Source organism: Salvelinus fontinalis, chromosome 17, assembly GCF_029448725.1.
Source record: "Salvelinus fontinalis isolate EN_2023a chromosome 17, ASM2944872v1, whole genome shotgun sequence".
NCBI classification, from domain to species: domain Eukaryota; kingdom Metazoa; phylum Chordata; class Actinopteri; order Salmoniformes; family Salmonidae; genus Salvelinus; species Salvelinus fontinalis.
The window spans coordinates 2,479,052-2,492,104 of NC_074681.1; the positions used below are offsets into that span (position 1 = coordinate 2,479,052).

Below are 13,053 nucleotides of genomic sequence, written 5' to 3' on the forward strand. Positions count from 1 at the left end.
CTACGGTGGGAGTCAGGGAGGAAGGTCTTTACCTCTAGCCTACGGTGGGAGTCAGGGAGAAAGCCCTTTACCTCTAGCCTACGGTGGGAACCTGGGAGGAAGGCCTTTACCCCCACCTCTAGTCTACCGTGGGAGTCAGGGAGGAAGGCCTTTACCCCCACCTCTAGTTTACGTTGGGAGTCAGGGAGGAAGGCCTTTACCCCCACCTCTAGCTTACGTTGGGAGTCAGGGAGGAAGGCCTTTACCTCCACCTCTAGTCTACGGTGGGAGTCAGGCAGGAAGGCCTTTACCCCCACCTCTAGTCTACGGTTGGAGCGAGGGAGGAAGCTCTTTACCTCTAGTCTACGGCGGGAGTCAGGGAGGAAGGCCTTTACCCCCACCTCTAGTCTACGGTGGGAGTCAGGGAGGAAAGCCTTTACCCCCACCTCTAATCTACGGTGGGAGCCAGGGAGGAAGGTCTTTACCTCTAGTCTACGGTGGGAGTCAGGGAGGAAGGCCTTTACCTCTAGTCTATGTTGGGAGTCAGGGAGGAAGGCCTTTACCCCCACCTCTAGTCTACGGTGGGAGGCAGGGAGGAAGGTCTTTACCTCTAGTCTACGGTGGGAGTCAGGGAGGAAGGCCTTTACCTCTAGTCTACGTTGGGAGTCAGGGAGGAAGGCCTTTACCCCCACCTCTAGTCTACGGTGGGAGCCAGGGAGGAAGGTCTTTACCTCTAGTCTACGGTGGGAGCCAGGGAGGAAGGTCTTTACCTCTAGTCTACGGTGGGAGTCAGGGAGGAAGGCCTTTACCTCTAGTCTACGTTGGGAGTCAGGGAGGAAGGCCTTTACCCCCACCTCTAGTCTACGGTGGGAGTTAGGGAGGAAGGTCTTTACCTCTAGTCTACGGTGGGAGTTAGGGAGAAAGGTCTTTACCTCTAGTCTACGGTGGGAGTTAGGGAGAAAGGTCTTTACCTCTAGTCTACGGTGGGAGTTAGGGAGGAAGGTCTTTACCTCTAGTCTACGGTGGGAGTCAGGGAGGAAGGCCTTTGCCTCTAGTCTACGGTGGGAGCCAGGGAGGAAGGTCTTTACCTCTAGTCTACGGTGGGAGTCAGGGAGGAAGGTCTTTACCCCCACCTCTAGTCTACAGTGGGAGCCAGGGAGGAAGGTCTTTACCTCTAGTCTACGGTGGGAGTCAGGGAGGAAGGCCTTTGCCTCTAGTCTACGGTGGGAGCCAGGGAGGAAGGTCTTTACCTCTAGTCTACGGTGGGAGTCAGGGAGGAAGGTCTTTACCCCCACCTCTAGTCTACGGTGGGAGGCAGGGAGGAAGGTCTTTACCCCCACCTCTAGTCTACAGTGGGAACCAGGGAGGAAGGTCTTTACCTCTAGTCTACAGTGGGAGCCAGGGAGGAAGGCCGTTACCTCTAGTCTACGGTGGGAGTCAGGGAGGAAGGACAGTGTGTATTGGAGACAAATGGATTGGAGTGGGTGGATTCATTAAGAAAAGCCTGGGCAGGGATAGGAGGACGCCCACGGTTAAACTCTCCAGCCTCTCTCTGTTCCCTTGCCTCTGTTAAACTCTCCAGCCTCTCTCTGTTCCTTTGCCTCTGTTAAACTCTCCAGCCTCTCTCTGTTCCTTTGCCTCTGTTAAACTCTCCAGCCTCTCTCTGTTCCCTTGCCTCTGTTAAACTCTCCAGCCTCTCTCTGTTCCCTTGCCTCTGTTAAACTCTCCAGCCTCTCTCTGTTCCCTTGCCTCTGTTAAACTCTCCAGCCTCTCTCTGTTCCCTTGCCTCTGTTAAACTCTCCAGCCTCTCTCTGTTCCCTTGCCTCTGTTAAACTCTCCAGCCTCTCTCTGTTCCCTTGCCTCTGTTAAACTCTCCAGCCTCTCTCTGTTCCCTTGCCTCTGTTAAACTCTCCAGCCTCTCTCTGTTCCCTTGCCTCTGTTAAACTCTCCAGCCTCTCTCTGTGCCCTTGCCTCTGTTAAACTCTCCAGCCTCTCGCTGTTCCCTTGCCTCTGTTAAACTCTCCAGCCTCTCTCTGTTCCTTCGCCTCTGTTAAACTCTCCAGCCTCTCTCTGTTCCCTTGCCTCTGTTAAACCCTCCAGCCTCTCTCTGTTCCCTTGCCTCTGCTCCTCTCCTCTGGGCCCAACAATAGAGTTATGCCTGCCTGAGTCGCTTAGAGAGGAAATGAATATCTGTAACTTAATCTCTTCATGAGAAAGACGGGTAGGCAGAAAGGCAGACCGTTATACTTATTGGCTTGTATAGTTTTCTTATTAAACAGCACATGCGTGCCTGTTGCCATGATAGTTCAGTCATCTGAGGACAGCAGCACTGGTTTTAATAGGGGTGAAGACTGTTAGCCTGGTCCCAGATCTGTTTATGCTGTTGTCTAGCTCACTCCTATGGTCGTTGTCACACAAATGACCATAAGAGGTGGTTAAGACAGCAGAAACAGATCTGGGACCAAGCTAAAGAGGACTATGGCTGGAAGGTAAATGTGTTTAAGTGTTAGCTTTGGGAGCAGACTGAGGGAGAGTAGGAGGCCTTGTCTGGCTGGCAGGTATCTTTAGTCTAGCTGAGGTGGTTTTGATAATAGCCTGAAAGTATTGGGGGGCAGTTCCTCTTGCTGCTCCGTAGATAAGAACCAAGGTCTTGTAGTGGATGCGAGCTTTGACTGGAAACCAGTAGAGTGTGCTGCGGAGCGGGGTGACATGAGAGAACTTGGGAAGGTTGAACACCAGGCGGGTTGCAGCGTTCTGGATAAGTTGCAGGGGTTTGATGGCAGAAGCAGGGAGCCCAGCCAACAGAGAGTTGCAGTAGTCCAGACGGGAGATGTCAAGTGCCCCTGGATTAGGACCTGCACCACTTCCTGTTTGAGGAGAGGTTGTAATCTACAGATGTTCTGGAGCATGAACCTGCAGGAGTGAGTCACTGTTTTGATGTTGTTGATGTTTGAGAACGACGAGGTGTTTTCCATGGTCACGGCAAGGTTCTTCGCACCGTGGAGTTGTCGACCGTGATGGAGGGGTCTTTGAGCGGGCAGGCCTTGCATGGGAGGAAGAGCAGCTCCGTCTTTTCGAGGCTGAGGTTGAGGTGGTGTGCCGACATCCAAGCTGAGATACACAGATCCTCTCCACGCCACCTGCCAGGTAGGATGCAATCCAGGAGTGTGCAGAACCTGAGACACCCAGTGCTGAGAGGGTGGAGAGGAGGATCTGATGCTTCACGGTGTTGAAGGCAGTGTATAGATCAAGGAGGATGAGAACAGAGGAGAGAAAGTCAGCTTTGGCAGTGCAGAGAGCCTCCCTGACACAGAGGAGAGCAGTTTCGTTTGAGTGACCCGTCTTGGAGCCTGACTGGTTAGTGTCCAGAAGATGGTTCTGAGAGCGATAACGAGACAGTTGGTCAGAGATAGCACGCTCAAGTGTTTTGGAAAGTAAAGACATCAGAGGGGTTGAGGGGGGAAGCGACTCTGGCCATCTAGAAGTCATATGTCCTCTCCTCTGTCTGTCCCCAGCTCTATTTATTTTATTTTATTTTTATTTCACCTTTATTTAACCAGGTAGGCTAGTTGAGAACAAGTTCTCATTTACAACTGCGACCTGGCCAAGATAAAGCAAAGCAGTGTGACACAAACAACAACACAGAGTTACAAATGGAATAATCAAGCGTACAGTCAAAAACACAATAGAAGAAAAGAAAGTCTATATACAGTGTGTGCAAATAGCGTGAGGAGATAAGGAAATAAATAGGCCATAGTAGCGAAGTAATTACGATTTAGCAAAATAACACTGGAGTGATAGATGAGCAGATGATGATGTGCAAGTAGAAATACTGGTGTGCAAAAGATCAGCAAAGTAAATAAAAACAATACGGGGATGAGGTAGGTAGATTGGATGGGCTATTTACAGATGGGCTATGTACAGCTGCAGCGATTGGTTAGCTGCTCAGATAGCTGGTGCTTAAAGTTAGTGAGGGAAATATGAGTCTCCAGCTTCAGCGATTTTTGCAATTCGTTCCAGTCATAGGCAGCAGAGAAGTGGAAGGAAAGGCGGCCAAAGTAAGTGCTGGCTTTGGGGATGACCAGTGAGATATACCTGCTGGAGCGCGCTCCGGGTGGGTGTTGTTATCGTGACCAGTGAGCTGAGATAAGGCGGAGCTTTACCTAGCATAGACTTATAGATGACCTGGAGCCAGTGGGTTTGGCGACGATTATGTAGCGAGGGCCAGCCAACGAGAGCATACAGTTCGCAGTGGTGGATGGTATATGGGGCTTTGGTGACAAAACGGATGGTACTGTGTCACAAGCCGGCTCATAGCCTGTGACAAAAATGAGGGGACACGAACAACAGGTACAGGCCAATTTAAAAGTGTTCTTTATTATTAAACAAACTATTAACTTAAACTAAGAAATAGGAATGAGGTGTGGATGTATCATAATGTAAGGTGTATGTAAAGTGCATGGGTGCATGAATATGTGTGTGTGAACATGACTGAGTGAAAACTATGCAAAACTAAAAAGGAACAAACAAATCATGAGCATACCTGGAGGAGCAGAGAGAGAGAGAGAGAGAGGTGATTAGTAAGCAGTTTTATACCCTGAGCCCAGGTGGCTCCAATCACTTAACGACCCTCCTCTGCCTGCAGGAGGAACCGCCCCCTGCACTGCAGAGGAGGAGCCGTGACACCCCCCTCCTTAAAATGAGGGTCCCACCCTCAACCCAACTTCCTCCAACATAATCAAAATAATTCAAATTTCCCCAAAAACAAATAAACAAAAAAAAACAATCCCGGCTCCTAGCAGTAGCCCCGTGTCCCCCAGCCGACTGTCCGTCCCTCAAACTCGGCAGCCCTGGTACCTGGGGAGCAATTTAAGAGGAAAGAGGCACAGACAGCCCGTAGGGGTCAACAGAGAAAAGGTACAAGCTAGGTTAAAGGAGCACGGGACAGAGCATCAGCAATGATATTATCCTTACACTTAATGTGCCTAATATCAAGGTTGAGTGGTTGCAAGAACAAAGCCCAACGCATCAGGCGCTGGTTGGGGTTTTGCAGGGACCTCAGAAAAACCAGTGGGTTGTGGTCAGTGAACACAGTTAAAGGGGTCAAACCAGAACCAACATAGACCTCGAAGTGCTGTAAAGCCCAAATGAGACCTAAAGCCTCCTTTTCAATTACAGAATAGTTTTTCTGATACTTATTAAATTTTCGGGAGAAGAAACTGACTGGACACTCAACCCTGTCGTCATTCTCCTGGAGAAGCACAGCCCCAGCACCGATTTGACTGGCGTCTACCTGCAATTTGAAAGGTTTCCCAAAATTTGGTGCTGCCAACACAGGTGCCAAACACAAAAGAGTCTTAACTGCATCAAATGCCTCTTGACACTGGGTGGACCAGATAAATTCAGCCTTGGCCTTCAACAGATTGGTCAGTGGGGACACTACTACCGAAAAGTTTTTACAAAAAGCACGGTAGTACCCCGCCATTCCCAGGAAGCGCATCAGTTCTTTCTTTGTAGAGGGCTGTGGGAACTGCTTCACAGCCTGAACCTTGGCTTCTACGGGACAGACAAATCCCTGACCAACAACCTTGCCTAGGTATGTGACTGTAGCTTTGGCAAACTCACATTTTGCCAAATCAATACCTGTGTCCAACATAGACTGCATCTCTGTTTCCAGTTTTAGTCTCTTCTCCTCAGATACACGATAAAATCTGTGTTTGATAGGCTTAGCATCTCCGATGTCTATATCATGTTCAATTAAGTGGGTTTGCGATGGAGTGTCAGAAAACAAAACAGGGTAGTTTCTAATAAGAGCTACCAATTCATCACGTTTCTCAGAGTCTAAATGATCTACCAAAACCCCAAGGTTTTGCAAAGTCTGGGAGTTTTTCAACCGTCCTTGTAAGACCTCATCTGAAACTTTAACTTCCTCTTCTCCCCCCTCCACCAAATTAAAGCCACAAGATGCAGGGACTGGGGCAGCAGTCAACACTGACCTCACTGCTGGAGTGCCTTCAACTTTGCTTAGATCACGGGAGTGATAACATTTTAACAGGTTCACATGGCATAATTTAGAGGACTTCCTATGACTAGGGGTTTCAATAAGATAGTTCAAATCTGACACTTTACGCAACACAGTGAAAGGACCACAGTATTTTGCCTGAAAAGGTGAACTTACAAGAGGCAGAAGAGCAAGTACCCGATCACCGGGACTAAACTCACGCAGCTCAGCCTGTCCGTCATATTTCAGTTTCATTTTCCGTTGAGAACATTTTAGTTTTTCTTTCGCTAGTTCACCAGTCCTATACAACTTCAACCTAAAACCATTTACATAGTCAATAAGGTTCCGAGGTGGTTCCTCAGGCAAACAACCATCCTGCAACACTGCTAAAGGCCCACGCACCTTATGGCCAAACACTAAGTCATTTGGGCTAAACCCTGTGCTTTCCTGCACTACTTCACGAGCAGCTAGTAACAGCCAAGGTAACCCCTCCTCCCAGTCGGCAGACAGTTCCGTACAATATGCACGAAGCAAGGATTTTAAAGTTTGATGAAAACGTTCCAAAGCTCCCTGGCTCTGGGCATGGAACGCAGTAGACTTGTTGTGTTTAACTTTAAGCTGTTTGAGAACCTGAGCAAATAAATGAGAGGTAAAGTTAGACCCCTGATCTGACTGGATGGTTTTTGGAATCCCAAATGTTGAAATAAATTGAGTTAAAGCTTTAACTACTGATTTTGAAGTTATGGTACGCAAGGAAAAAGCTGCCGGATATCTGGTTGCTTGACACATAACAGTTAATAAGTAGCTATGACCTGACTTGGACCTTGGTAATGGCCCAACACAATCGATAATAAGATGCTCAAAAGGTTGCCCTACGGCTGGTATTGGATACAACGGTGCAGGCTTTACAACCTGATTTGGCTTGCTTGTGCGCTGACACGTATCACAAGTTTTAATAAACTGAGATACATCCCGCTTTAAACGTGGCCAGAAAAAATAACGAAGTATACGATCATACGTTTTACGAACACCCATATGACCTGCCACATCACCATGTGAAGTTTGCAACACTTTATTTCGCAAAGTAGTAGGTACAACTATTTGAAAGACTGGTTCTCCTAAACCCTTATCATAGTGTGGAACCCATTTCCTGACCAACAGCCCATCAAGAAGAAAATAACACTGAGCACTATTCCTCACCACTGAATCAGGAACCACTTTATCAAACAGATCAGCCAAAGTAGTATCGGCTTTTTGCTCAGCCATCAATGAATCTCTAGAACTAGTCAACTGTTCTGTCTGGAGTTTGACTGGCAACTCAAGACTTTCTGGCTTACTCTCAATCTCCTTACGAGAGGCTGCGCGGGTAACCGCACAAACTGGAAATATCTCAGGAGACACACAGTTCTGATCCGGAGATTCCCTTGCAGGGGACACTGAAGGTTGCTTCTTACAGATGTTTAATTTGCCATCTGCCCACACCTTACTACCTGCCAAGTCATTCCCCAAAATCATGTGCACTCCCTCTACTGGCAACTGAGGTCTAACCCCAACATCTACATCACCCTCTATCAGACCACATTTTAGGGTAACTTTTTTTTAAAGGACAAGAGAATGGAACTAAACCCATACCACATACCATTACACAACGGCCAGTATCAGACTCTTTAGAGAACGGCAAAACAGATTCCAGAATAAAATAATCTAAAGCTCCAGTGTCTCTTAGGATCTTGATTTTAACATTCTGGTTGCCATCTACCAGGGACACTACACCATCTGAAATAAAGGCTGAAAAATCACAGCGGGAAAACTGAGAATCAAACTCAACTAGTGGCTGAAACAGCTCACCCTGGTGGTCAGAGGCTGTAACAGGAGCTGCCATCATAGCAGGTTTAACTTGACCTGACTGTTTTGAATGAAGCCGAGGACAATCTTTCTTCCAATGTCCTTCAACTAAACAGTAGCGACAAGTATTAGCATTAACCGGTGCTTTAAGTCCTCCAGACCCAAACTTCTGCCGAGGCCTTTGGAAAGAATCTCCAAAAAAAGGTGACCTATTCCTAGGAGTAAAGTTATTTTTATGGTACATGTCACTGTTTGACTCAAAATGGCTTTTATGTGTTAGCCTGTACTCATCTGCAAGGATGGCTGCATCACTTGGAGACTTAACTTTACGTTCATTCATGTATGTAGCAACCTGGTCAGACACAGAATTTTTGAACTGTTCTAACACAATCAAATTAGACAGACCCTCAAAAGTACTAACTTCAGAAGCTGTACACCAACGATTAAATGCAGAAGTTAAATCACAAACAAACTCAGAATAGGTTTGTGAATCTAACTTTTTCCTGTAACGAAAACGTTGACGATATGCCTCTGGCACAAGCTCGTAGACCTTCAGAACTGCTGATTTAACTTTAGCATAAACTTTACTGTCAGCTACACTCAGTGCTGCAAAAGCCTCACGTGCTTTACCTGTAAGTACACATTGCAACAACGTAGTCATGTCCAAATCTGACCAAGCTCTAGCTTCCGCAATACGCTCAAATAAAGTAAAGTATGTGTCTGGATCTGACTCATCAAATTTAGGCAACAAACGAAGATTCTGTGAAACATCAAACTGTGGTAGTCTTTCCGGTCTATTAGCATTTCTCAATCGCTCTATCTCTAATTGCATTTGCATTTGCTCTAATTGCATTTGCAACAGTTCCCTCTGCTGCTCAAAAGTTAATGAAGGGCTAGACTGAAAACTTGCACCCTCACTACTAGCAGACTGACCGCCAAAAACACCCATTTCCCTAAGACCCTGCTTTAAGCTAGTTTTAACAGTCTCTTTAATTTTTTTATCAACAATCTCAATCTGATAATGTTCAGCAATTTCAATTAACTGCTCCTTAGTACACAACTCTAAGGCTACCTCTGAAGGAGCTTGAACAAAACTACACAAAATGGAAGACATTTTCCTCAACCAATACAACTATTACAAATGCTCAAAAAAACACAACTCACCTGCTGTCAATCTGGGTTCAAGGACAGGAGCCACACCCCACTATCCTCCAAAAACTACTAACTAACTGGCCCTGGTCTTCGTGCAGTCACATGTGGTGGGGTTTTATGCACACAAAACCAGTGGAGTGGAAAAGACAACCAGAAACTGGCGGCCCTCCCATAACCACGGAGGTGCTCCCGAGCCGATGTAGGGGAAAAGGGAAAGGGATGCTCTACCCACGTTCACTGCCACCTAAAACAAAAACACCACAAGCCTCCTATGGACACTTGCTGATATGCCTGAACAGGAGAGGACTCCCACCTGAACAAAACCCAGAAAAACACAGAGTGAATTGCTTAGCTACCAAGCTAACTGAACCAAAAGAACACATGGCTCTCAACTCTCTCTTAAACAAAAATTGGCCCAACCAAAACATCCACTCAAACAAAAAAAATTGTCAATCTGAACTAAACTAACCCAAGTTAACTACTATCCCGGACGAGCCCCCACTTGTCACAAGCCGGCTCATAGCCTGTGACAAAAATGAGGGGACACGAACAACAGGTACAGGCCAATTTAAAAGTGTTCTTTATTATTAAACAAACTATTAACTTAAACTAAGAAATAGGAATGAGGTGTGGATGTATCATAATGTAAGGTGTATGTAAAGTGCATGGGTGCATGAATATGTGTGTGTGAACATGACTGAGTGAAAACTATGCAAAACTAAAAAGGAACAAACAAATCATGAGCATACCTGGAGGAGCAGAGAGAGAGAGAGAGAGAGAGGTGATTAGTAAGCAGTTTTATACCCTGAGCCCAGGTGGCTCCAATCACTTAACGACCCTCCTCTGCCTGCAGGAGGAACCGCCCCCTGCACTGCAGAGGAGGAGCCGTGACAACTGTGATAGAATACATCCAGTTTGCTGAGTAGAGTGTTGGAGGCTATTTTGTAAATGACATCGCCGAAGTCAAGGATCGGTATGATAGTCAGTTTTACGAGGGTATGTTTGGCGGCGTGAGTGAAGGAGGCTTTGTTCCGAAATAGGAAGCTGATTCTAGATTTTATTTTGGATTGGAGATGCTTAATGTGAGTCTGAAAGGAGAATTTACAGTCTAACCAGACACCTAGGTATTTGTAGTTGTCCACGTATTCCAGGTCAGAACCGTCCAGAGTAGTGATGCTAGTCGGGCGGGCGAGTGCGGGAAGCAAACGGTTGAATAGCATGCATTTAGTTTTACTTGCATTTAAGAGCAGTTGGAGGCCACGGAAGGAGTGTTGTATGGAATTGAAGCTCGTTTGGAGGTTTGGTAACACAGTGTCCAAAGAAGGGCCAGATGTATACAGAATGGTGTCGTCTGCGTAGAGGTGGATCAGAGAATCACCCGCAGCAAGAGCGACATCGTTGATATATAAAGAGAAAAGAGTCGGCCCGAGAATTGAACCCTGTGGCACCCCCATAGAGACTGTCAGAGGTCCGGACAACAGGCCCTCCGATTTGACACACTGAACTCTGTCTGAGAAGTAGTTGGTGAACCAGGCGAGGCAGTCATTTGAGAAACTAAGGCTGTTGAGTCTACCATATCCCTGTCTCAGCATGCCCTCTCCTCTGTCTGTCCCAAGGTCTACTATAGCCCTGTCTCAGCATGTGTCTTCTCCTCTCCTCTCCTCAGGTCTCCCCAGGATGCTGGTGATCAAAGACTACTGTGGTATCCCCTCTCCCCAGGGTTCCCCCCCGTTGACCATCCATGCTGGGGACATCATCGAGCTCATCTGTGCCGACCTACACAGCTCCTGGTGGCAGGTGGGTGACGACTCAGTCAGACGGAAGGAACGTATGCTTCAATGTGTGTGCACGTCTGTGTGTCTGTGTCTGTGTGCGTGTGTGTGTGTCTGTGTGTGTGTGACCTCACTCCTCATTAACTGCTGTGATTTAACCTACACATTCAGTCGTCATGCTCTTCCAGTTCATTCCAGGTGAATCACCACAGAAGCGCTACATAGAGGTCAGCATTAAGAGGAGATAGTGGGCGGTAGTTGGTAACCCACACACAACTCTGTCAATTGATTTCTTCAGCCAGGAGTGATGAAACTCCTGCTATGCATGAGGAATGTGGTGTGTGTGTGTGTGTGTGTGTGTGTGTGTGTGTGTGTGTGTGTGTGTGTGTGTGTGTGTGTGGTTGTGTGTATGCTATTTGTCGTCTTCCTTGCCTCTTCTGATTAGATCTGTGAGAGCAGAGAAGTTGATCTAGCCAATTAGTGACTTAAATTGATTAATCAAGTGCTACACAGACAGAGAGAAACTAAACTGATTCAGACACAAGGACTCTGAAGGAACTAACTGTAATACGTTGTCACACGCAGGCACATTAGTGACCGTCTACTGTGGCTATATTATAGCCATAATGTCACCATTTGTTAGTTTTATAAAAAAACAAATTGTATTTTTTAAACCTCCCGCTTTGGGCAGGGCGTGTCAATGTGTAATTTATACAGAATAACAATTTTTTTTAACCTAAATTAGCAGCGTAATCACTAGTTAAATGCAACTGTTTTCATGCTATGCGGCGCCATTTCCCCCGCGTGGGCCACCTCCTCGCAATTCGAGTTTCTGCCAATGACTTTCAGCCCCTCGCCAAATGAGCGACAGCTAGCAAGATGCACACACAGCAGAGCGAGGGAGAGAGATCAAAGGTGACAGTATGGCTATAATAGAGCCACAGTAGACGGTCACTAATGTGCCTGCGTGTGACAACGTATTACAGTTAGTTCCTTCAGAGTCCTTGTGTCTGAATCAGTTTAGTTTCTCTCTGTCTGTGTGTGTAGCACTTGATTAATCAATTTAAGTTTATTTCACTTTTGTTTATTATCTACTTCATTTGCTTTGGCAATGTTAACATATGTTTCCCATGCCAATAAAGCCCCTTGAATTGAATTGATCACTGACGTGGTGCACATATGTGACGAAGTACACCATTTTCAGGGACCACTTTTGGCTCGTGAGTTCTACTTTCAGGACTACTGGCTAAAAAGTACACAAAAGTACTGGAGAATCTCTCACTGATCTCTAACTAACCGATAAAACACACAACGTGGCTATAAAATGGCTGCCAAGAGACCATTAATAAACCTACTGGACAAAGAGTCGAGTTGAAAAGTGTGAAAGTTTGGCGTGGTCACCATGGTCACCATGAACTCTGTATAGGCTATGGCCCCTGGGAGGGGGGGGGGGGGGGGGGTAGCCTACTCCGAATTTGGTGAATGATAATGCATTGCAAATGTGTTTATTTTATCCCTCCCTTCAGTATCCATAACGACGTTCTAATAAGGATACTTAATCTTCCAACGGGTTCCCCCAAGAGTTCTAAAGGATAGGATTACAGAACATTGAGATTTCATATCCCCTGTTCTATCCTGAAGGCAATTATATCACTTGTCTCTCGCTCTCTTTCTCTCGCTTTCTTTCGCTCTCTCGCTCTTTCTCTCGCTCTCTTTCTCTCGCTCTCTTTCTCTCTCTCTCTTTCTCTCGCTCTCTTTCTCTCACCCCCTTTCTCTCTCTCTCTCTCTCTCTCTCTCTCTCTCTCTCTCTCTCTCTCTCTCTCTCTCTCTCTCTCTCTCTCTCTCTCTCTCTCTCCCTGTGCCAGCCAGGACAATGTAATCAATCAATGTAATTTAATTTGATCCTTCAGGCTGGCTCCTGTTTACTGCACCAGTGTAATAAGCTTAGTCTTTATCATACGCTTACGAGGGCGTAACAAATAGAGAGGGGCTCTCCACAGCTTTCAGATGAAATGTTATTAAGCTGAATGAATCATCGAGATGGGCTTCAGATTCACTTTTCAATCTAATGTATGTTTTGAAGAGGAGTTGCATGGGGCTGAGACACACTTCATACTGTAATAAAGGGGGTGAGAGAGGAAGAGAGAGAGAGAGGGAGAAAGAGAGGGAGAGAGAGAGATAGATATAGGAATAGAGAGAGAGGGAGAGAGAGAGAGAGAGAGGGAGAGAGGAAGAGAGAGGAAGAGAGAGAGGAAGAGAGAGAGAGGAAGAGAGAGAGAGGGAGAGAGAGAGGGAGAGAGAGAG

The 13,053-nt window shown here is 46.6% G+C and overlaps 1 protein-coding gene across 2 annotated transcripts in view; it reads left to right on the plus strand.

The window, feature by feature from the left end:
• Positions 1-13,053, plus strand: part of vav3b (vav 3 guanine nucleotide exchange factor b) — a gene marked incomplete at its 3' end in the record, with an annotated part of 100,065 nt that overhangs the window by 71,178 nt on the left and 15,834 nt on the right. For both annotated transcript variants that reach the window (XM_055865872.1, XM_055865873.1), the window contains 1 exon segment: positions 10,644-10,774. In XM_055865872.1, the coding sequence (XP_055721847.1) occupies positions 10,644-10,774 (131 nt within the window).